Genomic DNA, 27,354 nt, shown 5'->3' with positions numbered 1-27,354 from the left:
GACTAACCATCCAGTCACATTTTGGCGTTTGGGATTTTCGTGCATGGAGCCTATATGTCATGGAGATAGTAGAATTTTAAAATCATACAGATATTTAAATATTCTAATATTTCTATAGGTGTATGTACTGTATTACACAGCGAGAACAAAGTCGCGTTGTGGTGCAGTGAACTAGACTTTTAATTGACATGCAGAGGTCCCGGATTCAAATCTTAGGCAATGTACAAAAACTTTTTCCTAGCATCACCAATATCATCGTTTCAACCATTAGTAGTTGATAATACGTGATTGATATAAAAAATAAAAAAAATTTATTATTAATTGATTGACGTTACTGAACGGGCACGAAAATTTGAAAGTAAACTGAGTCACAGTAAACTTTAAGATCAAGTGGGTCTATTGAAAATTTTTAAAATAAAATATCGTAAAAATATCTCTAATCTTATGATGCGTTATTAAATGGTGTAAAAATTTTAACAGTTGAAAAATTTATGTATACCAAACACAACAAGAGCTAATGTTTGTGGGAGTTCAGTAGAAGAAATTTGTCCATGTAAATGTCGAGTGCAAAGAAAAAAAGGGATCATTAATGTAGCGATTTGTATATCACCTAACACTTCTGTTAACGAAATAATTGGATTTATCCACAAACACGTATAACTGCATACAGACGAGGGTTCTCCAATACTTAAAAAAGATTAAATTAAGATTCCTATGGTGTTAATTGAGAATTTTAATGTTAACTTTATTCTTCCGAAGCTGCTGTACCATTAATTCAATTTTTGGAAGAAAAATTTAACTCCAATATGATTATCAACCTATTGAATTAAACCTCGATATCAACATTAAGCTTCCGAGTGAACCGACTCGCTATCCCAGCTCACCAGACTAAGACCCAGACATCTTTGACGTATTCCTGACGGAAAACTTGACCATCCCTACGAAACCACGAACTTCCCCAGACCTCCCTTGCAACCAATGTAGCTGAAGCTAGCTGCTGGACTATATGGAGTGGTCAGTAAAAAAAATCTTTTCAAGATAACATTTGAAAGGCTTAAATACGCGCTCGGCATTTCAATTAGTGCTTCCACTCATTACGAAAGTGGTTAAAGTACATTACGGTAATTGTAACATACAAATATTAAACAAAAAAGCAGCCAACACAAATTTAATAAACAATATTACAACATTCAAATTCCGGACATTAAAATAACTTAAATAATAATTGAAAGGTCTAAGAAAACTCACATTCTTTCATTTTTATGTTAAACACTATCTAATCATTTTATTTCAGGCACGATAATTATAAACAAAGCTTTGTATATAATGAAGCCGCTGCATTTACGAGAAACGGAAATTTTCGCGAAGATATTCGATCCTATCAAACTTTAAAACTATAATCAAGTGGTCCTATTAGGCTCATATTTTGCCTTTTTTTATATACAATATGATATACTAAATTTTTTTTACGCTTTGTTTACAATAAGCAGCTCGATTTACGAGAAACAAAGATTTTTTTTCTCTAAGATATAACATCCTAACATGCTTTAAAATTACAATCAAGTGGTACTTTCGGGCTCATTTTTTTTTTTTTTATATACAAAATGATCTAATAAATTTAATTCACGCACAATAATTATGAACAACGCTTTGTTTATAACAAGCAGCTGCATTTACAATAAAACAGAGATTTTCTCAAAAATATTAGATCCTATCAAACCTTAAAATTATAAGGAAGTGGTCCTATTGAGCCTTTTTTTTATGTACAATATAATCTAATAAATTTTATTCACGCACAATAATTATAAACAACGCTTAGTTTATAATGAGCCGCTGCTTTTACAAAAAAACAGAGATTTTCTCAAAAATATTTGATCCTATCAAGCCTTAAAATTATCAGGTAAAGGTCCAATGAGGCTAATTTTTTTCTATTTTTTATATGCAATATGATCTATTTAATTTAATTCATGCACAATAATTTAAACAACGCTTTGTTATAAATAAGCAGCTGAATTTACAGAAAAACAGAGATTTCTCGAAGAAATTTGATTGTATCAATCCTTTAAATTATAATCTTAAGGTCTTGTAAGGCTAAGGTTTTTCCTAATTTTATATACAATATGATGTACTACATTTTATTCAAGCAAAATAATTATAAACAACGCTGTGTTTATAATAAGCCGCTGCATTTACCAAAAACAGAGATCTTGTCGAAGAAAATTTATCTTATCAAGCCCTAAAATTATGATAAAAACGCTCTATAGGGCTCATTTTTTTACCTTTTTTTATATACAATATGATATAATAAATTTTATTAACGCACAATTTTTATAATGAACACTTTGTTTATAAGAGACCGCTGCATTTACGAAAAAACAGAGATTTTCTCACAAATATACCATCATATCAAGCCTTAAAATAATAATATTAAGGTCTAATGAAGCTTATTTTTTCCTTTTTTTTATAGACAAAATAATTGAATGATTCTTATTCACGCACAATAATTATAAACAAGGCTTTGTATATTATAAGCAGCTGTATTTACGAGAAACATACATTTTCTCGAAGATATTAGATCCTATCAAGCTTTAATATTATAATCAAGTGGTCCTTTTAGGTTCATTTTTTTTTTCTTTACATTCAATATGATCTAACAAATTTTATTCTTGCACAATAACAATAAACAACGCTTTGTTCATGATAAGCAGCTGCATTTACGAAAAACTAAGATTTTTTTGAAGTAATTCGATTATATTAGGCCTTGAAATTTTAAAAAAGAGGTTTTATGGGGCTAAGTTTTATCCCTTTTATTATATACAATATGATCTAGTCATTTTTATTCAAGCACAATTATTATAAATGTCGCTTTGTCTACAATAAGCTGCTGGCTTTCCTATCTTAAAATTTTTATGGCCTGAAAGTGAAGCCTCAACAGCATTGGCTGAATCTAAGACGTGGTCAACGAGTGACTCGTCATTACCTCAAAAGCGATCTATTTTTGAATTTGATTTTTTAGTTTAGTTCAATGTTCAGTTTTAATTTTTACATCCATAATACAAGTTTTGTTGTTTAAATATTATTTAATACATCTAACAATCTAATACACATTTTTTATTCAATTAATTGTATAAATTAATTCAAATAATAGTTTTATCTTGTTCAGTTGTATTCGTTACAAATAATAAATAAAAAAGTTGTTATATTTAAATTTACTTTGATATGCAGTTTTACATTATCAATAATTACAGTATTTGACACTTAAAAACTAATATATATTTTTACATTATATGAAATAAAATTTAAAAAAATTAAAATTAATACATAACATTGATAATAATATGATGGGTAAGTAACATGCCAATCTGGTCAAGTGGTGGCAGTTCGTATAAAGCGCGATAATTGGTTAAGTGTTAATTGTCTCTGCAAGGTGTCACGTTCACGAATGAGCGGCATGAGGTGAGTGAGTTAAACAAATATCATACTGTCTATACTGAAGAAAAAAAGCGGTCATTCCCGATTGAGTGGTACCAGTGAATGGACGTCAAGATGTGCCATTAGATAAATACAGCGACCATCCACGTGCTTCACTACTGTGGCCCTGTCTCAGCAGGAGAATCGAGTACAAGTAAGGTTTTTTATTATTTTTGACAAAATAAAACGTGAGAGTTAATTGAGCATGTGGGTTTACAATAGACGCGCTATTCTAGGTTTTAATCGTGTGCAGGGTGTGACGTGATTTTTGTGTGATTTTGGGCAAGGGGTATATTTCACATGAAAACGAAAAACGTTCGTCGATTAGTTAGTCAGTATTAAGAAGAAGGCTTAGCTGTCACCTATAATCGTACTGGGGACAAAGGCTTAAATAGGTTAATTAATCGTTGCAATCTGGTGCGTGTAAAAGTATGTTCAAGGAGAAGGCGTTGAATAAAGGCTTATACCATACTTCTCTACTATTCATATAATATTTTGTGGGGGGGCGGTGGGGGGCCATGAAAAATTTTGCGGGGGGTCGGTGGGGGGCTGTGGGGGGTTTTGAGAAAAGCTACGATATGTCAAAACGGATTTTTACCTTATTTTGTGGGGGGCAAATGAGGGGGCGGTGGGGGTTTGTGTGGAATGCCCCACTGAGTTAACTATATAATATTATATATATATATATATATATATATATATATACACAACAGCTGTTTTCAATAGAAGTCACCCGAAGTAACCATCAAGTCACCCGATTGACTCCCAACGCTCGTTCTTGGGCTGAGTTCGGGCGACTTCAGTTAAACCTGGATCGCCTGCGTTCGCCCTAAACTGGCTTGCGAACATACCTGACTAACGCCTTGGTGTACGTGCATAGATGTACACCCAGGAGAATGTGATTCTTTCCCGGCGCTGACCCCAAATGGCAACATCGCACATTGATTGTACTTGGTCGATCAGAGATGGCGTTAGTTCTGCAGGGCAGCCGGAGTTTTGTCATATTTCTAGCCTAGAGAAAAGAGAGAGAGAGAGAGAGAGAGAGAACCTGGTTATTTACAGTTTCTACTGTATCTTTTGCTACCGTCCATGCATTATTTTGGAGTTTTTGGTCCATACATGGAAGTGAGACATATTTTCCAGTTAAGATTATCCCAACGATATTATTTCTGTAATTTATTAGGGTTTGACGTTAAAGTCCTAATGACAGTGAAGTATGAACTCCTAGACATAAGAGTGTGCACGTTGTAAGCCGATAGCCACTGCATTTGTTTATGAAAAGCTTGTGTTTATTTCTAGAAACTTTAACTCCAAAATATGTGTTGATATCAGATGCACAGAATCAAGAAGTCGTTAAATTCTACGATGAATTCCACGTGATATGCTAAAAATGGTTTTGCACATGGTTGTTCAAGCTTTCATCTAATGAATTTCAAGACTGCGAGTACGAGTAGTTCAAACCTAGGAGAACAGCAAAATGTCAGATAAGTACCACGAATTCTTTTTCAGTTAAATAAATGGAACCCAAGCAATGCGATACTTTGTGTTTTTATGTATTTTTTTCAGGTTGTCACTTTTATTAAGGAATTCCCATCAGCTTACCATAAACATAAGCACAAGAAAAAAATGATCATTTTAATTATTCACACTCATAAGAAGTTATTATGTTTATCTTTCGTAAGCTTTCAATAATGAGATGTTGTCAACGAGTAGCTCGACCAGAACGGGAACAATCTTATGTCTGTTAAGGGCTTATATTCGTCGATGCTGGTATTTCAACCAAGTATTCGTCAATCATCGTGGCAACTGTACTAAAATCGTCATCCAAGTGGCCTGAATGTGATTCTGATGTCTTTTGCAGCCACCATTATGTAAAGGTTACCTTATCGGGGGTACGCTACTGTGTATTATGATGATGATTATTATTATTATTATTATTTCTTCTCTCAACAATGGTCTTTCAGAAACAGTATTCATTACAAATGTCCTTGTATTTGGACAAAATTTAATATTAATTACCCGTTATCTTAGTGGAGAAGTCACCCGAACACTTATGCATGCATACGTCTCGCTGGGTTGAGGATGATAACTGAATGGCACTCGAGAAGACTCAGGTAGCTTACACAAGTTAACGACCGTTGTTTTTTGTAAAATTACTCTTGTTACTGAAAAAGTTTATGGTCTCTGCGAAGCCCCTATTTCGTCTCATACTTTGTTTCTTTATCAATCACAAGAATAATTAATTTTGAAATAAGTATCTACTTTTAGTATTTGTATAAAAAATAGCAGTTTATTTGTACAAAGGATTAAAAAAAATTGTTGATCTACATTTGCAACTTGGATTTCTTTACTAATACTTGCTCTAGTAATTAATATAACCACCTTCAGCGTCTATCAGTTGCACAACAACAAAGACGGACGTTGCACTATGTGGAGGCCTCCAAGTACCCAATACTTACCAAATTACGCTATTACCAATACTCACAGTGGTCGAGTGAACAAGGCGTATTGGGGGTGGTGCACTGGCCGTGATGCCGGAGATATTGTGAAAGTCGGTTGGTGAATGAATGCAGGCCGATACGTTCAAATCTTGGAAACCTTTTTGGTAGGATCAGTGGCTCCCTTGTTTCCCAATGCTCAGGTGATACGTATCAACAGACATAAGATTGTTCCCGTTCTGGTCGAGCTACTCGTTGACAACATCTCATTATTGAAAGCTTACGAAAGATAAACATAATAACTTCTTATGAGTGTGAATAATTAAAATGATCATTTTTTTCTTGTGCTTATGTTTATGGTAAGCTGATGGGAATTCCTTAATAAAAGTGACAACCTGAAAAAAATACATAAAAACACGAAGTATCGCATTGCTTGGGTTCCATTTATTTAACTGAAAAAGAATTCGTGGTACTTATCTGACATTTTGCTGTTCTCCTAGGTTTGAACTACTCGTACTCGCAGTCTTGAAATTCATTAGATGAAAGCTTGAACAACCATGTGCAAAACCATTTTTAGCATATCACGTGGAATTCATCGTAGAATTTAACGACTTCTTGATTCTGTGCATCTGATATCAACACATATTTTGGAGTTAAAGTTTCTAGAAATAAACACAAGCTTTTCATAAACAAATGCAGTGGCTATCGGCTTACAACGTGCACACTCTTATGTCTAGGAGTTCATACTTCACTGTCATTAGGACTTTAACGTCAAACCCTAATAAATTACAGAAATAATATCGTTGGGATAATCTTAACTGGAAAATATGTCTCACTTCCATGTATGGACCAAAAACTCCAAAATAATGCATGGACGGTAGCAGAAGATACAGTAGAAACTGTAAATAACCAGGTTCTTTCTCTCTCTCTCTCTCTCTCTTTTCTCTAGGCTAGAAATATGACAAAACTCCGGCTGCCCTGCAGAACTAACGCCATCTCTGATCGACCAAGTACAATCAATGTGCGATGTTGCCATTTGGGGTCAGCGCCGGGTAAGAATCATATTCTCCTGGGTGTACATCTATGCACGTACACCAAGGTGTTAGTCAGGTATGTTCGCAAGCCAGTTTAGGGCGAACGCAGGCGATCCAGGTTTAACTGAAGTCGCCCGAACTCAGCCCAAGAACGAGCGTTGGGAGTCAATCGGGTGACTTGATGGTTACTTCGGGTGACTTCTATTGAAAACAGCTGTTGTGTATATATATATATATATATATATATATATATATAATATTATATAGTTAACTCAGTGGGGCATTCCACACAAACCCCCACCGCCCCCTCATTTGCCCCCCACAAAATAAGGTAAAAATCCGTTTTGACATATCGTAGTTTTTCTCAAAACCCCCCACAGCCCCCCACCGACCCCCCGCAAAATTTTTCATGGACCCCCACCGCCCCCCCCACAAAATATTATATGAATAGTAGAGAAGTATGGTATAAGCCTTTATTCAAGCCAGGGGGCTCAACCACGTATGGCTTGATGGGATAATAACGATGTATGTTTGAATATTCAATCAAATAGTTACAGATTACTGCACAATATTATATAGTTAACTCAGTGAGGCATTTCACAAAAACCTCCCACCGCCCCCCATTTGCCCCCCACCAACCCTCCACACAATAAGGTAAAAATCCGTTATTTTCTTGCTTATTTTGACATATCGTAGTTTTTCTCGAAACCCCCCACAGCCCCCCACTGACCCCCTACAGCTATCCCACCGACCCCCCGCACAATTTTTTATAGCCCCTCACTGCTCCCCCACAAAATATTATATGAATAGTATAGAAGTATGGTATAAGTCTTTATTCAAGCTAGGGGGCTCAATCACATATGGCTTGATGGGATAATAACAATGTATGTTTGAATATTTAATTAAATAGTTACAGATTACTGCACAATACTACAATCAGCTAAACTTAAAACCAATCAATTGTATTTCGATTTACTGGATCCCTAAGTTTCTTTGTAAGCATAAAGTTTTTGGTGTGCTGACTTTTTTTGTTAGCATTTTGTAACGTTGCATTTTGCCAGCCCTGTCAATGTGTTGAAGTCTATTATCACATGGAAATATTGCATAGTATTTTTTCTCAAAATATCCCACATTCCCTCACCTACCCTCTATGGCCCTCCCTCTGACCCCACGAATTTTTACATGGCCCCTACCGCCTCCCCACACCACTTTTTTGGAGCCTGACCGTGATCATACCGTCATTACCTATCTTTGGACAAAACTGTCTAATTGCCATGATTTATTTCATCGTCAAGAAGAAATTTAAAGTCATAAATTGATTCATTGGAGGTTGTTGCGCAAAACATCATTATTTATACAACTAAGTACGTTTAAAAACCAATTTATATGGAGTTAACAATATTTTGAAACCAAATAATATATACACATATATTGGTGCGCATAATTATTATATCATTATCACTTATATAGTCCTTTATTACACAATTCTTCTTTTGACGTACATAAAGTTAAGTTAAATTTAGATTATCATTAATATAAACAATAAAAGTTTCGCATCACTTTATGAGTCATCTTATAACGCCTGATGAAACCACGAAGACTTACGTCCATTTCTATTTTGTTTTAAATTAATGCTGAAATTAATACAATAGATAAACACGATATAAATTTATGATATGTATTATTAATTAATAAATTTTACCTCTACAAAAAAAAATAATAGTTAAATCATGTTATGAATATTAGATACATTATTATATTCAAAAATTTCTTTCCAAACTGTATTTTCAATCTCTAAACTGTTTTCTCTATCGACTTGAACAAAAATTCCATTTTTATTTTTGCACCTTGATAAAGCCACGTATAATTGACCATGAGAAAATAAAGGTTTTTTTCAAGTACAATCCCACATTATCAAAACTTTGACCTTGAGACTTATTTATAGTCATAGCAAATGCTACAACCAATGGGAATTGTTTTCTATATAAAATAAAAGGTAATGATAAAGTATTTCCAGTATTTAATACAATTCTTGAAATGAAAACTTTATTACCAATTTTTTCTCCCGTTACTATTTTGCCTTCTACGTTATACTTTAGTAATTTAGTAATTCGCAATCGTGTACCGTTACATAATCCGTCTGATATACTCAAATTTCGAATTAACATTACTATTTTACCTATTTTTAATTTAAGTTCATGAGGTGGCAAGCCTTCACGAATGTTGTTTAACATTTCTACGGGAAAATTTATATAAATATTATCATCTGATTTATCAACACCTTTATATGTTGCAGTATCGATGCTGTAATAAGTTTTAGTTTCCCCATGTAATTTACTTAAAATCTTATTGTTTAAAAAAAAAGTATATTCATTATGTGAAGTTAGTATCACGTTATTGTCAAAACAGTTGCTGTAATTACCAAATATTTTGGTACAGACATCATGTGTTATCCAGGATTTAGAAATGTTAAATGTTCCTATGTCCTCTTCTCCAATTCTTAACAATAATTTTGAAAATTCGTTATTACTAGAACGGATATTATTTTGTAATCTTAAAATTTTGAAAAAGTTCCATAAAAATAATGATTTAATAGTTTCTTCTATTATTATAACTCTATTCGTTTTTTATAACTGGAAGGATGTGTCGAAAATCTCCTCCTAATACTATTAATTTATCACGAAAGCAAAGTTTTGTATAACACAAGTCTCTCAACGTTCTATCAACGATTTCTAGAGCTTTTTTCGAAATCACAGAAGCCTCGTCCCATATTATTAAATCAACTTCCCTTAATTTTTTTTTTTTTCAGTTTCAAATTCTAAAAATACACTTTCAATATTATCTAAGTCTAGAGGTAAACGAAAAGTTCTATGACTGGTCATATCTTTTGGTAGTAATACAGATGCAATTCCTGTCCAAGCAATTGACAAAATATTTTTATCTCTAGGAATAAAGTAATAAATGAGTGTCTTATATAAGTAGGTTTCTCCGGATCCACCAGGACCATCTATGAAATATACTCTTTCATCTTGTTCACAAATAGTTTTAAAAATTTTTCTTTGATCTTCATTTAAATTTGTGTACATTACATCGAACACTTTTTTACTGAAAGATATTTCCTCAATATTGCAATTATTTATATAGTTGCTAATGGTTGGTGTCGGTAAACTAAAAGACTCACATGATTTACCTTCCGATACCAAAATTTGATCAATATGTAGAAGAGCACAATTATTATTGTCATTATCGAAGTCTTCCGTAAAATATTTTTTATATTCATTCTTTATTTTATCTCCTTGAATGTTTTCTGAAATCAAAAACCAAGCAAAAAATTGTCTTAACTGGTATGGAAACATAATTGTAATGGCTTCTTTAAAACTATTGTTGATTTCAGAATCATGTTCTATTAAACCCATTGCAATTGCAGTATCCCTGAAAGTTTTATGTGTTATTCCATTATGTTTTTTAACGTCTTCAAACGATGTAGCCCCATGCAATTTATTCAAAATAAGTTTAAAAAAAAGCCTTCATGAGTTTTTGGAGATACTATGTTTAATCTACCTATAGCAATATTTTTTAGTGTAACTTTCCTTTTTTTTCCAAATTTTAAGTTTGTTGTCAAAATTGTAATGTTCTGGAATGTAAACATATTTTAGTGATTTTGCAAAATCATCTACTTTATTTAATTTAAACTAAGCTGTAAGGGGTGTTTGATAATTTTTTATTACATTTTTGATATTATTTTCTTCAAGTGTGAGTTTTTGTTTATTTTCAAGATGAACAGCTAGATTTACAACTGTATGACTTCTACCACAAATTTGATATTCTTGAAGTCTCTAAGCTGCTTCTATTGGACTTACATATCTAGCATCTACATAACTACTAATTTCATCTAATATTTCTTCATTTAATTCGTTTGATTTTCCTATTTTAATGTATGTTTAATATCATTAATTAACATGAATAGAATATTGGATTTTATTAAAAATTTACGTGTTTTTTTATTTCAGATAATAACTTGAATGTTTCAAGATAACTTGATGTATCAGGAATCACAAATTTTCACTAGAAAATTTGACGTTGTGACTTCAAATTTATTGTATTCCAATATATATCATTTTCCAACAATTACTTTACTGTGTAACTGAAAAAGTTGAGAATAAATAAGAATAAATACACACAAATTGTAAAAATGTAATTCTTATAAAATATTCGGAAATTGGGGGGTTGGCGCGCAGAGCGCGCAGGGGGGCGTAAGCCCCACTGGTGTATATATATATATGTATGTTGTTTGTGTACAGAAACTCAACGAGTCACCCGAAGTAACCATTAACTAACCCGATTGACACCCGATTTGACCGTTTGTGTATAAATGTATTTTTACGAATGTTAAGGCTATTAAGTGAAAGAAGGCTTTAACGTCAATTTTTTTATGACATTTTATTACAATTTTTTCATTTCTTTTATTTCGCAGGTTATTATTGAGGAAAAACTATGGCGATCCCGTTTTCTTCAGACGAACTTTTTACTGAGATATCTGACAAGGACACAAACGCGTAAGTTAATTTTAAAAAAAGTTTTAAATATGTTTATTTTTATTGTTTATTGGTTTTTGTATAACTTTTTGTTACAGCGAAATTATAGGGTACATCGACGAAGTGACAGCTTCATATGAAGTTGGTACGAACAAAAAATGGAAACTAATGATGTTCATTGTCAGTAATGGAACTGGCAAAAAAATTCAATGTTTATTATGGGGTAACGATCTTATTTTAAAGTACAAGGATGACATCTCAGTTTGCAAGGTAAAAATAAAATGTAATTCTTACTATATGCACTCTTGATACATACTAATTATTACAGTTATCGTCCAATTTTTGTTTTAATTTACAGATCATCTACATTGAACGTGGGTACACCAAAGCAACGAAGTCCTCATACTCTGCGCAAGAGTTAGTCCCATTTGAATTAATAATTCAGAATCACACAAACATTAAATTTTTGGGTATGCATAATACGGAAGTGCCGGAGGAGCCACATGACATTCAGGATGTCAATTTTGAAACCATCAAGGACGAAGACACTTGCTCTCTTATTCGTAAGTATAACAAAAATACTAATACCCATAATTGTATGAAGTATGGTCGAAATTATTTTCCTTTGTTTATTAAACTAGGAGTAATACTGGATAATTCTGTTGAAGATGTTTCTGCAATGGACGTGTTTCAAGGAATGACTCCTAAAAGAAGGATTCGTGAATCCTAAGAGTTCAAGTCATTTTTTTACATAACTTTACTCTTTTTATATCGTAACTAAAACATTTTTTTTTTATTTAAAGTTTTTCATGATTTTTATGGACCAATTAAGTTTTTCGACTAATTAATTTTCTACTTATTTTCTAAAAATTCTCAGTTACTACTTATTTTCTGTCTAAGAAAATTACATTAAGACTAAAAGCACATTGGTTTTTATTAATATGTATAACAAACAGTAGGAAGACTGACTAAACTTAATGCGTGTTTATTAATAATAATAATAATAATAATAATAATAATAATAATAATAATAATAATATATGTATGGAAAGATTATAAAAATAAAAAATGTAATTTAATTACATCATAAGAAAATTACATTAAGACTAAAAGCACATTGGTTTTTATTAATATGTATAACAAACAGTAGGAAGACTGACTTAACTTAATGCGTGTTCATTTATAATAATAATAATAATAAAAATAATAATAATAATATATGTATGGAAAGATTATGAAAATAAAAAATGTAATTTAATTACATCATAATATAAAATGTTATGTGTTTCATCTTCCAGGCTTAGCTCCTTTTGTATTTAAATAAAATTATACTTTAAAGTTATTGTTTACTTTATTCATTTATGTCAATTGTACAGTTAATACAAAAAAAAAATATTAGAAGGGCAGTGACCCGGATTTCAGCCTGTATAAGTGAGTGGTATGAATACAACTTTTTCTCTCTTTAGATGAGCTTTAATGCAGCACTCTCAACCTAGACACCCAACGTAACCGTATATAAAAGGATAGTTTTTTAAATATTGGCCCTGACTACGAGAGACAGAAGAAGGGAGGATTGGAGGGGGTACGGGGTAACTAACAACCCTCTACAACTGTTTCGCATTTGCCAGGCCGAGTCCTATTCGATGCGACTTGCTGCCAGAAGACAAACACAGAGTGGTTCAGAGATAAAACCTACGAAGGTATCAGCTGGAATTAAAAGGGCTGCATCACTTTAATTGTTTGTGTAGACAGACTCGAGTTTAAGAGAAAAATCCGATAACTTGAAAAGCAGTCATAAATAACGAGTACTGCGTGTTGACGTCAAAAAACAACAAAATTAAAGGTGAAAATAGATATAATTTTAATAAACATAACCTACGTATGAGTGGCAGTATCGGTATGCTATCATGCAAACTGGAAGAATTTGATTATATTTTTCATGAAATGTGTCATCATTAAACAGCATGACATATTTTTTTACTTTTCTTCTTCGTTTGCTAGCTTGACAGTCATGATGATATTGATAAAATTTAATGTGTATATAATATTTAGTGTGTATACAAAAGCAGTCTATCATAATCATTTTTGAGATTCTTTGTTTTGATTGTAAGATGATAGCTTAATTTTAAATGTCTCATTACTAAAGAATAAGGGTTCTTACTTTTTTTATGAACAAAGTAAAATTAAATACTTGATTTATGCGGTCTTGATTGACAAGATACTTTTAAAATCAAAGTATCATTTCAAAATCATAAATTTTACTTCACTAGAATTTTTAAACAATATATATTATAATTAAATACCATACAACAAATTTAGTCTGAGATTTGAAATTTAGACTATTTCTCTTCACTCGATGGCTCAACATCCATGAGGATGTTGAAAAATCAGACAACGAGTTTTAGTGTATACATAGGGCAGAATCAGTCTGTCAATGTCAGTTTTGAAACTTTTCAAGTTTATAATGATGACAGTTTCAAGTAGAATATTACTGTCATAGTAGAAATAAGCTCATGCCTTTTTCTATTTTTCGTGCAAAATCATCATAAAATAATATCCAATAAGTTTACTGTCACTGTGACATTTACAATATCGACCCTTTTCTTTAGTTGCTTTCTTGCCACCCACGAGGATGATAAAATTGATTTAGATGCTCAGTTTTAACCTGTACGTAAGCCAATACCAGTAGTCTATCATTGTTAGTTCTGAAACTTATCAAGTTTTTAATTATGATAGCTTAGCTTCAAGTGTCTTATTGTAATCATACATACGACTGGCTCAAGTGATATTAAACAAATACGTCAATCTTGGGAACTATGTATAATAATGATAAAATGATAACATCAGCAAATAATATTTTTTTGTGTTCGTATACCAAAAGGATTTATATTTTCACTCATAAGTTGAAAATTATAATCAATATACTCTCTTAATGTCCAAATCATTTGCCTTTTCAGGCTACCGTAACTGACACAACACACATTTGGATGTTCATGAATTTTTATATTCGTGTATTGCATTTTTTTTTTAATTATAAATATTCCTTTTCAGGTATACATCATACTTCATACTCCGTGGTAGCTGCTTTAATATAAGTTTTTTTTAAATAATTATATTATATTTACAAAACAAACTTATGTAATTATGTACAAATAAAATTATACTCTACTTATAATATAAGAATTCATTTTTCTCATAATTTTATTCACAATCCCATTGCAATTTAAGGAAACTTTTACCTAACCTTTACCAAACTTTTACCAAACTTTTACCAAACTTTTACTATATTTTTACCAAACTTGACCAAAATCTAAAGCCTAAACAAAATTTACAACCTAACAAATTTTAACTTTCAAAAACTAAACTAAAATTGCAGCCACAATTTACATATCAACAACAGAATTAGTAACCATAACTGAAATTATAACCTCAACTGAATTAAAAACCACAACTTCCATAATCGTTACCTAAATCACCACAACTGAATTAAAAACCACAATTACCATAATCGTTACCTAATCATTGCTTCAATTGAAATCATAAGCATAGTCTAAATCACCATAATAACTGAATTTTATTATTTTCTATTTTTCTTTGAGCATTCATTGCACTAAATTGATGATTAGAATTAAATTAATGACAAGTTTTTACAAAAAATATTACGTTTATTAATATACTTCTGTTGTTACTATCTTTGCTCATTAATTTATTTTTTTCCTCTTTAATTACATTTCATTTGATAAATTGACAGTTTGAAGAGAAATATACAAAAAATCTTATTTTTATTTTAAACAATAGTTACAGGATTAATTTTAAATATACGTCATTATAATACGATAAGTTTTCAATACTTTTAAATATTAAAATCAATTTGCCACATTTATCAAATCGCACACAAGAAAAACAACAAGAGTTTCTAAGAGAAAGGCGAGATCGCCGTGCAAAGAATCAGCGTCAACGAAGACAAGCTGCTCGACAGCTTATTATTGATAATAATCGTGCAACAGAAGATTATTTAATTTCAAAATGAAACTACGTTAGATGAAAATGGGTATCCTAATTACCGTAAAAGAAACACTGGTATAACCTATGAACGGCCAGGAAATCATTTAGTAGATAATAAATGGGTTGTTCCTTATTGTCCAGAACTATTAGAAATTTTTAACTGTCATATGAATGTTGAAGTTGTATCTAGCATTTTAGCAGTTAAATATTTATATAAATATATTTATAAAGGTCATGATGCTGCTACTGTAATTATAAGAGAAACAGACGAAAATAATACTATTAATCACGACCAAATTCATAATTTCATTGAAACTCGTTACGTTGGTCCAGTAGAAGCGTGTTATCGCATATTGAGTAAAACATTGTAAGATAAAAGTCATGCTATTATTAGATTGCCAATACATTCACCAAATGAACAATGCGTTATAATTCCAGATGCTGCTGAGGACGCAGTTGTTATTGATAACTTGAATACTTCAAGTAGTATGTTAGTTAAGTAGCTGTAGGAAATGGTACCTTAAATGACTTGAATGATAATATTCAACTCCCGAATCGTTGTATACTACCAGTAGAAAGGTGTAATGTTCAAGAAGTGTTCGGAAAACTTATAGAAGAAAAAAATTTCGAAGAAATGAGTAAGTGTGCTATTTTATCCGCTAGAAATGTTGATGTCGATGACATTAATGATCAAATTACTAATTTATAAGAAAAATCTACTGAACATATTTATACTGGGATTGATAGTATTGAAAACTGCAATAATGGTGAGCTTACTGATCTTCTCTTACCAGAATACCTTAATACTTTGAATCCACCATCACTGCCTCCTTATACATTACGTTTAAGGAAAATTGCATTATTATTTTGATTATAAATATAAGTATCAATGAAGGCTTATGTAATAGCACAAGACTGCTGGTTATTGATTTTTCTAATTATTTATTAAAATGTAAGGTTTTGACAGGAGACAAATGTAACAATATTGTATTTTTAAATCGTATTACCCTTTACTGTGAGAATGAATATCCATTCACTTTTAAAAGAAGGCAATTCCCAGTAAAATTAGCCTTCGCAATGACTGTAAACAAATCTCAAGGACAAACGTTTAAAACAATAGGGATCGATCTCAGAAGAGATGTCTTCAATGATGGACAATTATATGTAGCTATGTCTCGGGTAAGATCATGGGACTCTAACAATTTATCTTGGATTCCAAAGACAAAACATGTATGTGAAAAATTACGTTTACAAAGAATTATATCTGTAATATTTATTAATGGTAAAATTATTGAATGTATACCAATAATATATAATTTAATCTCCTAATATTAGAAAACATTCAGCTTAAGGAGGTTCCGGCAAAAAATATAAAATATTACATAACGCTGAAAAAAGGTACAGATTGTTTAATTCATGCAAAATGCTCGTCTTCACATACATGTGCTTTTTTCATGTATTTTCTAACTGAAGTGACATCCCAAAGATAATGAATTTGCATCGAACGATTAAATCTCTGTAATATCCTTCTGTGTTATTTCCTAATAATAATAGGTTCATAAATAGAACGCATCGTTGCTTAATAATTTATACTAAATATTTATTTCGGCACGCGTAGCGCGCTAATAAAATCTAGTACGTAAAAACTGAGATTTTCTCAAAGATATTAGATCCTATCAAGCCTTAAAATTATAATAAAGAGGTCCTATTTGGCTACTTTTTTAATTTTTATGTATACAATATAATCTAATGAATTTTATTTACGCACAATATTAATAAACAACGCTTTGTTTATAATAAGCCGCTGCATTATGAAGAAACAGAGATTTTCTCAAAGATATTCGATCCTATCAAGCCTTAAAATTATAAGGAAATGGTCCGACTAGGGTAATTTTTTCTATTTTTTATATAAAATATGATCTATTTATCTATTTAATTTTATTCATGCACAATAATTTTAAAAAACGCTTTGCTTATAATATGCAGCTGCATTTACGAAAAAACTGAGATTTTCACGAAAATATTCAATTCTATCAAGCCTTAATATTTTAAGAAGTAGGTCGAATTAGGCTCAATTAATTTCTATTTTTTACATGCAACATGATCTACTCAATTTTATTTATGCAAAATGATTATTAACAACGCATTATTTCTTATGAAGCCGCTGCATTTACGAAAAACTAAGATTTCCCCGAAAAAATTCGATTGTATCAAGCCTTAATATTATAATCTAAAGTTTCTGTAGGGCTAAGTCTTTCTTTTTTTTTTAACAGTATAATCAACTGAATCTTATTAACGCACAATAATTATAATTAACGCTTTGTTTATAATAAGCTGCTGCATTTACGAAAAAACAGAGATTTTCTTACAAATATACGATCCTATCAAGCCTCAAAATTATAAGGAAAAGATTCTATAATGCTAAGTTTTTTTCCCTTTTATTATGTACAATATGATTTAGTCATTAATATACAAGCACAATAATTACAAACGACGCGTTGTTTATAAAAAAGCCGCTGCATTTACGAACAACTAAGATTTTCTCGAAGAAATTCGATTGTATCAAGCCTAAAATTTATAATCTAAAGGTCCTGTAGGGCTAAATTTTTTCCTTTTTATATATACAATATAATCTACCATATCTTATTCACGTACAAAAATTATAAACAACGCTTTGTTTATAATTAGCCGCTGCATTTACCAAAAACAGAGATCTTCTCGAAGAAAATTAAACTTATCAAGCCTTAAAATTAAAATTAGAAGGTTGTATGGAGCATATTTTTTACCTTTTTTATATACAATATGATCTCATTAATTTTATTCATGAGAAATCATTATAATTAACGCTTTGTTTGTAATAAACCGCAGCATTGACGAATAAACAGTGATTTTCACACAAATACACGATCATATCAAGCCTTAATTAAAATAATAATAATGAGGTCCAATAGGGCTTTTTCTTTCCTTTCTTTATAGACAGAATAATCAAATGATTCTTATTCATACACAATAATTATAAACAACGCTTTGTTAATAATAAGCAGCTGCATTTATGAGAAACGGAGATTTTCTCAAAGATATTAGATCTTATCAAGCCTTAAAAGTATAAGAAAGAGTTCCCATTGAGCTCATTCTTTTTTTTTTATGTACAATATGATCTAACAAATTTTATTCACGCACAATCATTATAATTAACGCTTTGTTTATAATAAAGCCGCTGCATTCACGAAAAACTAAGATTTTTTCGAAGAAATTCGATCCTATCAAGCCTGAAAAATATAATAAAGAGGTCCTATAGGGCTTAGTTTTTTTTCCCTTTATTATATACAATATGATCTTGTCATTTTTATCGTAGCACAATAAATATAAACGACGCTTTGTTTATAAGAAAGCTGCTGCATTTACGAAAACTAAGATTTTCTCGACGAAATTTGATTGTATCAAGCCTTAAAATTATAATCTTAAGGTCCTGTAGGACTAAGTTTTTTTTCTTTTTTTATAAATAATATAAAACCCTAAATTTTCTTCACGCACAATGATTATAATCAATGCTTTGTTTATCAGAAGCCGCTGCGTTCGCAAGAAAACAGATTTTCTCAGAAATATACGATCACATCAAGCCTTTAAATTATAATATAGAGGTCTTATGGGGCTTATTTTTTTCTCTTTTTTATAAGCAAAATAATAAAATGATTTTTTTTCACGCACAATAATTATAAACGACGCCTTGTTTATAATAAGCAGCTGCATTTACGAAAAAACAGAGATTTTCTTCCAAATATATACGATTCTATCAAGCCTTAAAATTATAAGAAAGAGGTTCTAGGGGGCTCATTTTTCTACCTTCTTTATATACGATATGACCTGGTTAATTTCATTCATGCACAATCATTATAATTAACTCGTTGTTTATAATAAACCGCTGCATTTACAAAAAAACAGAGATTTTCTTACAATCATAAGATTATTTCAAGCCTTAAAATAACAATAATGAGGTCTAATGGGGCTTTTTTTTTTTTTTTTATAGACAGAATATGTAAATGATTCTTATTCATGCACAATAATTATAAACGACGTTTTGTCTATAATAAGCACCTGCAATGACGAAAAAACACAGATTTCCACGAAGATATTCAATCGTATTAAGCCTTAAAATTATAAGAAATAGGTCCTATTAGGCTTAATTCTTTTATTTTCTACATACAAAGTAATCTACTTAATTTCATTTATGCACAATAATTATATGCAACGCATTGTTTTTTATAAATCCGCGGCATTTACGAAAAAACAGAGATTTTTTTGCAAATATACGATCCTATCGAGCCTGTAAATTATAAGAAAAATGTTCTATGGGGCTCATTGTTTCATTTTTTTTATATACATAATGATCAGTAGTAAACCATGGCGGTTCTGGCACCCTCCTAGGTCCCTCCCTGAGGTAGTGGTGGAAGGAGAGGCTCTAGGTACAGCTATGGGTGGAGAAGAGGCTGTGGAGGAGAGGCAGTGGTGAAGAGAGAGGCTGATCGAGTGGTAGAGGAGAGACGGTAGTGGGGATGAGGCTAATCGGGTGGTGGGAGAAGGGGCACGGGCGGTATAGCTAGTAGGGGCGCACTATGGGTCAAATGGTTTTTTTTTGTTTAAAACCTAATAACTTGAGAAGCAAAAAAGATTAATCAAAAATTTTTTTCGAAGCTTCAAGCTGAAATAATAGAGAGTAGAGGAAAACTATAGAGAATGTCTTGTCATTGTAACCTAACCTCAAAATTAATGAGAAAACTCGAAAAAACAGATTTTTAAGCCGAAAAATCACTCAAATCACTCTATAACAACACTGTCACTTTTATTCTTCAAACAATTCTAACTTTTATCACTAGAGTTTGAGTTTTATACTTCCAACATAACCTTAAAATTCGAGATTGCAGGTAACAGTGTCACAAACCTGATATTATGTTAAGAATAAGGAATACTTTAAAAATTCTATTTAGAGCTTTTAAATAAAGTAATAGAGAATAGAAAAGTAGTATGAAAAAATATAATATCGTTGAACCCTAACCTCTTATTTGATTAAAATACAAGAAAAAAATATTCTGAGCTAATAAATCTTAAAAATGGCTTAATTTTAACCTTATAACATTATTATTTTGAATGATCGTAACTACTATCATGAGATTCTAATTTTTGTACTTTTAAAATAACTTTAATATTGGAGATTACGGGCTTGTAGTGTCAGAAATCTGACGTTATGAGGAGGAAAAAGAATAATTGGAGAATTATTTTTTGAGCTCCGAGATGAGACGATAAAAAATAGCGATGAAATATTGAGAATCTCAGATCGTTAAGTACTAACCTTAAAAAAAAAATCTAAATGACGTTCTTACACGGAGAGAACTCTGACACTACGATAGTATAGAACTCTGTGTACTACGTGAGTATGCAGCAGCGCGCACTGTAGTAGACTCGTACTGTACTACTGTAGCATCTTAGTATTTATATAATACATTCGTTACGTACATTTTTTGCCGTTATGGTAGGTATATATGCTATTGTATCAAAATTAACAAGCCATGTCGAGCTGCACAGTACTATGTATATATATATATATACTACTGTTAAATGTTAAGTGCAGTAGAATAGTCTCCTGTAGTTGAATCCTTTTTATGAGCAATAACAGTTTACTTCAACAAAAGGAAAAATTTCTTGAAAACTCACAATATTAAACTTTATTTTAGTAATAGTTACACAATATAATGTTCAGTATGAGTGTAATGCTTCATTACAGCAAGGTAGTTAATCATACAAGTTAATTATTGTTGACTTCAAAGATGCAGAACATTAATCTACATCAACCCTAAATCTTATAAGGTAAGGTTAGGGGAATTTAATTAAAAATTCCGTGGAGAAAGTTATTACCGTTTGAAAAAAAAAAAAGTTGATCAAGTACTTTTACAAATTTTTTAGTGAGAACACTATTTTGATTTTTTTTTTAATAAGTGCTTAACTATCAAAGATTTTTAATATTTTTTCTCTTTTCTTTATCATCTCATCTTTGAGCTCAAAAAATAATTCTCCCATTATTCCTTTTTCTTCTTATTACATCAGATTTCTGACACTACACGCCTATAATCTCCAATTTTAAAGTTACGTTTGAAGTACAAAAATTGAATTCTAGTGATAGTAGTTAGGATCACGTGTAATAGAAATGTTATAGAGTGAAAATGAAGTCTTTTAAATGTTTTTTCGGCTCAGAAAATTTTTTTTATGTTTTCTAGTCAATTCAGTAATTAGGGTTTAACAATATAATATTTTTCATACTATCCCTCTATTCTCTATTACTTTAGCTTAAAGCTCTAAATGGGGTTCTCGAATTATTCCTCATTCTTGTTATAATATTAAGTTTCTTACACTGTAAACTGTAATCTCGACATTTGAGGTTATGTTAGGAGTACAAAAATATAATTCTAGTAATAGTATTTACTATCCATGAAAGTGATAATGTTGTGAAGTAAAAATTAAGTCATTTTTACGATTTTTTGGCTCAGAATTTTTTTTTCTTGTATTTTTATCAAATAAGAGGTTAGGGTTTAACAATATAATATTTTTTCATACTACTTCTCTATTCTTTATTACTTTATTTGAAAGCTCTAAATAGAATTTTCGAGGTATTCCTTATTTTTATCATAATATCAGGTTTCTGACACTGTTATCTGCAATCTCGAATTTTAAGGTTATGTTGGAAGTATAAAACTCAAACTCTAGTGATAAAAACAAGAATCGTTTGAAATGTAAAAGTGACAGTGTTGTTATAAAGTGATTTAACTGATTTTTCGGCTAAAAAATCTGTTTTTTCGAGTTTTCTCATTAATTTTGAGGTTAGGTTTCAACGACAAGACATTCTCTATAGTTTTCCCCTACTCTCTATTATTTCAGCTTGAAGCTCCAAAAAAACGTTTTGATTAATCTTTTTTCCTTCTCAAGTTATTAGGTTTTAAACAAAAAAAAACTCATTTGACCCATAGTAGGGCGGTGGGTGGTGCGGACTACTACGATGGTAACGTCAGGGGAAGGAGACCTTTTCCGGATGCTGTGACTTCGGATGGTACTGACGGCTCTCTTCCTTTCCGACCGCGAATCAAGCTCCGACGTCATCAGGATGGGTTCGAAAGGTGTCGGTGACAAGCATAACGAACAGCGCGAGAGGAAGATGATCAAGCACGAACGTGTATTTCTTATCAGCGGATTTTATTTTCTTCTTCCGATCATTGTTTTAGGAGTCTCAGCGAAATCGTTGTTTTTTTTTTGTTCTTCTCAAGAGCGGGCGTATCGAGTTGTTAGAGAGAAAATCTCATTGGGAAAAACAGATCGCGTATCCCGTTTAGCTGCGACCAACGAAGGGGAGATCTCATGTGTTGCACACACATACACACACACGCGCGCACACATACATGACCGCGCGCGCACCATCAGTCGTAGCTGATGACTTTTTCTCTTATAATTTGGGGGTATAATACACCAGCATCACATTTTTTCTTCTCAAGAGCTTGCGTACTTATCGAGTCGTTAAAGAAAGAGTATATAATGTTTTAATACCAAAAGCAGATTGCGTTTTTGTTTGAACTGCCCCAAAACTGGCCCACTTATTTTTGGCACAGTACTTTGCTAATGAATACATTTATTATTTCTTATCTATATGCATGCATGCATGCATTAGCCGTGACTGATTATTCACCGCTTCTTACTAAGGCAAATAAAGTACCAGCAGAATATTTTTTTTCTTTGACAGGAGATGTTTGCTTAAAATAGAATTTACCAGCTGCTCACTAGATAACGTAAGTAAAAAAGCTTCTATAATTGACAGTAAGAACTTGTATAATGTACATGAAGCGCTAGAGTTTAAAGTCAGGTAGTTACAGTAACACTAGTACAAGTCAGTTATGACGAAGTGGACTCTGCAAGGGGAAGCAGTAGTGATATTCATAAATACGCAGATCTCTACGTGGACTATTCCCTGGCTCTCTTGGATAAGAGGATGGATATTAAAAATCAACACTAATCAATATTTTTTTAAAAATTATTTTAATAACACACATAAATAATATCACTCCTGTCATCTAAAAGTGAAAAAAATTGGTTGTCCGTTATCGCCAACTCTATCTAATTTCATTAGAATTGGTTCTCCCAACCAATTCTCTCCAATTCGCATCGCGTCCGGCTGCTGCTGCTTCTGTGACTGAGGTTGCTGTTGAGGCTGCGGTTGTGAAAAAAAAAAAAAAAAAAAAAAAAAATCATAAAACCTCATTTTTTTATTCAACATTTCAATTGAAAAAACAATATACCTGCCACTGCTACTGCTGCTGCTGCTGCTGCTGCTTTTGTCTCTGCTGTTCCAGTTTCGGACCCTCCTGTAAATAAAAAAAGAAGTTCAACAAAATGGTGTTATTATAATTAAAGAATTATTATCATAGATATTGCAACTTTTTATTTTACTTACAGGTATTCCGTTAACAGCATCCTTATTAGAATTCATTTTTTGGGTGAAGAAAAGAGCTTGACTGGTGTCATTGTTGAAAGTTTTGGAAACAACAATTCTATAAAAAAGTCAAAGAAACACATGAATAGCGCATAACAATTACAAGAAGATTAATTTTATCAGTCAATGTTAAGGAACAGCATACTACAAAACAATTTTCAACCATTAACTATTTTAAAACAATTTTTTGTTTAAAGTGTTCGAACGATAGTATAAATAAAATTGATTAATACAAAAAGTATATTTTTATATTACTTAAAACTTTTACATCCAACACTTTGTAAAATTTTCAAATTTATTCTTTTGTAGTCAAGAACAATTTTTACTATTTCTGTTTCTATTGTCATAATAATTACAGCATTAAAGAATCTCTGCATTGCATATCAGAGTAAAAATGTATTCTCCGAAAAATTGTATTTTATTCTAATGTATAACTGCGTCTTAGAAACCTTCCGTCCCTTCAGCTTTATCCATCAGGTAATAAGCTAATATTTTCTCGAAGAAATTTGAGTATATTGTGCCTTGAATTTATAATAAAGAGGCCCTATAAGGCTAAGTTTTTTTTTTTTTGTTGTATACAATATGATTTAGTCATTTTTATTCGAGCACAATAATTTTGAACAACGCTTTGTCAATAATAAGCAGCTGCATTTACGAAAAAACAAAAATTTTAACGAAGATATTTGAGCCTATCAAGCCTTAAAATAAGAAAAAATAGGTCTTTGCAGGCCTTATTTTTTTTTTTTCCACATACGACATGATCTACCTAATTTTATTTATGCACAGCAATTATAAACAACGCAGTGTTTAATTAGGCCGCCACATTTACAGAAAAACAGACATTTTTTTGCAAATATACGATGCTATCAAGCTCTCAAATTATAAGAAAAAGGTCCTATTAAGCCCTTTTTTAAATTTTTTTATATACAATTTAATATAATAAATTTTAGTCAGGCACAAATATTATAATAAACGCTTTGTTTATAATAAAGCCGTTGCATTTTCGAAAAACTAATATTTTCTAGAAGAAATTCGATTTTATTAAGTCTTAAAACTATAATAACGAGGTACTATGGGGCTAAGTTTTTTCCCTTTTATTATAAACAATATGATCTAGTCATTTTTATTCAAGCACAATAATTATAAACGACGCTTCGTTTTCAATAAGCCGCTGCGTTCACGAAAAAACAGAGATTTTCTCAGAAATATAGGATTCTACAAAGCCTTAAAATTATAAGAAAGAGGTCGTGTCCAGCCCTTTTTTACATACAATATGATATATTAAATTATATTTACGTACAATCATTATAATTGACGCTTTGTTTATAATAAAGCCGTTGCATTAACGAAAAACTAAGATTTTCTCGAAGAAATTTGAATCCATCAAGCCTTAAAATTATAATAAAGAGGTTCTATGGGGCTACGTTATTTCTCCTTTTGTTATAAAAAATTTGATCTTGTCATTTTTGTTCAAGCTCAAAAATTATAAACGACGCTTTGTTTATAATAAATGCGCTGCATTTATGAAAAACTAAGATTTTCTCGACGAAATTCAATTCTATTAACCCTTAAAATTGTAATAAAGAGGCCTTATAAGGCTTATTCTTTTCCCTTTTATTATATCCAATATAATCTAGTCATTTTTAATTAAGCACAATAATCATAAACGACGCTTTGTTAACAATAAAGCCGCTGCATTTACGAGCAACTAAGATTTTTTCGAACAAATTTGATTGTATCAAGTTTTAAAATTATAGTCTGAAGGTCCTGTAGGGCCAAGTTTTTCTTAATTCCATACATACAATATAAGCAACTAAATTTTATTCACGCACAATAATTATAAACAACGCTTTGTTTATAATAAGCCTCTGCATTGACCAAAAACAGAGATCTTCTCGGAGAAAATTAAACTTATCAAGCCTTAAAATTAAATTTAAAAGGTTCTATGGGGCTTATTTTTTAACCTTTTTTATCTTTTTTATATAGAAAATGATTTTATAAATTTTCTTTATGCACAATCATCAAAATTAACGCTTTGTTTATAATAAACTGTTGCATTAACGGATAAACAGAGATTTTCTCACAAACATACCATTATATCAAGCTCCAAAATAATAATAATGAGGTCTAATGGTGCCTTTTTTTTTCCTTTTTTTATAGACAGAATAGCTAAATGATTCTTATTTATGCACAATAATCAGAAACAACACTTGGTTACAATAAGCAGTGGCATTTACGAGAAACGGAGGTTTTCTCGAAAATATTAGATCCTGTCAAGCCTTAAAATTATAAGGAAGAGGTCCTATTAGGCTCATTTTTTATATTGTTTTATGTACAATATGATCTCATAAAATTTTATGAACGCACAATCATTATGATTAACGCTTTGTTTACGATAAAGCCGCTGCATTTACGAAAAACAAAGATTTTCTCGACGAAATTCAATTCAATTAACCCTTAAAATTATAATGAAGAGGCCTTATAAGGCTTATTTTTTTCCCTTTGATTACATCCAATATAATCTAGTCATTTTTAATCAAGCACAATAATCATTAACGACGCTTTGTTAACAATAAAGCCGCTGCATTTACGAGCAACTAACATTTTCTCGAACAAGTTTGATGGTATTAAGCCTCAAAATTATAATCTGAAGGTCCTGTAGGGCCAAGTTTTTCCTAATTCCATACATATACTATAATCTACTTAATTTTATTAACGCACAATAATTATAATCAACGCTTTGTTCATAATAAGCCGCTGCATTTACCAAAAACAGAGATCTTCTCGGAGAAAATTAAACTTATTAAGCCTTAAAATTAAAGTTAAAAGGTTCTGTGGGGCTTATTTTTTTACCTTTTTTATATACAAGATAATTTTATAAATTTTATTCATGCACAATCATTATAATTAACGCTTTGTTTATAATAAACCGCTGCATTTACGAATAAACAGAGATTTTCTCGAAGATATTCGATCCTATCATGCGCTTAAATTATAAGAAAGAGGTCCTATTAAGCTTATTTTTTTCGGTTTTTTAGATACAATCTGATCTTACCAATTCTATTTACGCACAAACATTATAATTATTGCTTTGATTATAATAAAGCCGCTGCATTTACGAGAAACTAAGATTTTTTTGACGAAATTCATTCTATTGACCCCTAAAATTATAATAAAAAGGTCCTATAGGGAAAAGTTTTTTCCGTTTAACATATCCAATATGATCTCGTCATTTCTATCGAAGCACAATAACCAAAAATAACGCTTTGTTTACAATAAAGCCGCTACATTTACGAAAAACAAAATTCGATTTCATTAGGCCTTGAAATTATAATGAAAAGGTT

At 31.0% G+C, this 27,354-nt stretch overlaps 2 protein-coding genes across 2 annotated transcripts in view; both read left to right on the top strand.

Annotated features, from left to right (window-relative positions):
- The window catches only part of Uqcc1 (Ubiquinol-cytochrome c reductase complex assembly factor 1), a 296,050-nt gene that overhangs the window by 30,651 nt on the left and 238,045 nt on the right, over positions 1–27,354 (top strand). The gene's annotated exons all lie outside the window — the stretch shown is intronic.
- Positions 3,595–12,208, top strand: LOC149373618 (uncharacterized). The gene is made up of 5 exons (XM_089596243.1): positions 3,595–3,625; positions 11,418–11,499; positions 11,577–11,748; positions 11,837–12,041; positions 12,120–12,208. Exons 2-5 carry the CDS (start codon positions 11,438–11,440, stop codon positions 12,206–12,208), a joined length of 528 nt encoding a protein of 175 aa, XP_089452369.1. The 5' UTR covers positions 3,595–3,625; positions 11,418–11,437.

This window comes from Copidosoma floridanum, unplaced genomic scaffold (assembly GCF_036245765.1).
Source record: "Copidosoma floridanum isolate Cflo_tuat_1 unplaced genomic scaffold, Cflo_Japanese_pri ptg000030l, whole genome shotgun sequence".
In the NCBI taxonomy this organism is placed as follows: Eukaryota; Metazoa; Arthropoda; class Insecta; order Hymenoptera; family Encyrtidae; genus Copidosoma; species Copidosoma floridanum.
The sequence above is the reverse complement of the archived record's forward strand: the minus strand, read 5'-3'. Positions and strand labels throughout refer to the sequence as shown.

Excerpts from the sequence above, each read along its gene's own strand:
- LOC149373618 (XM_089596243.1), top strand. The coding sequence starts at position 11,438 with ATGGCGATCCCGTTTTCTTCAGACGAACTTTTTACTGAGATATCTGAC. Across the intron at positions 11,500-11,576 it reads TCTGACAAGGACACAAACGC|CGAAATTATAGGGTACATCG; the intron begins GTAAGTTAATTT and ends TTTTTGTTACAG. Across the intron at positions 11,749-11,836 it reads ATGACATCTCAGTTTGCAAG|ATCATCTACATTGAACGTGG; the intron begins GTAAAAATAAAA and ends TTTAATTTACAG.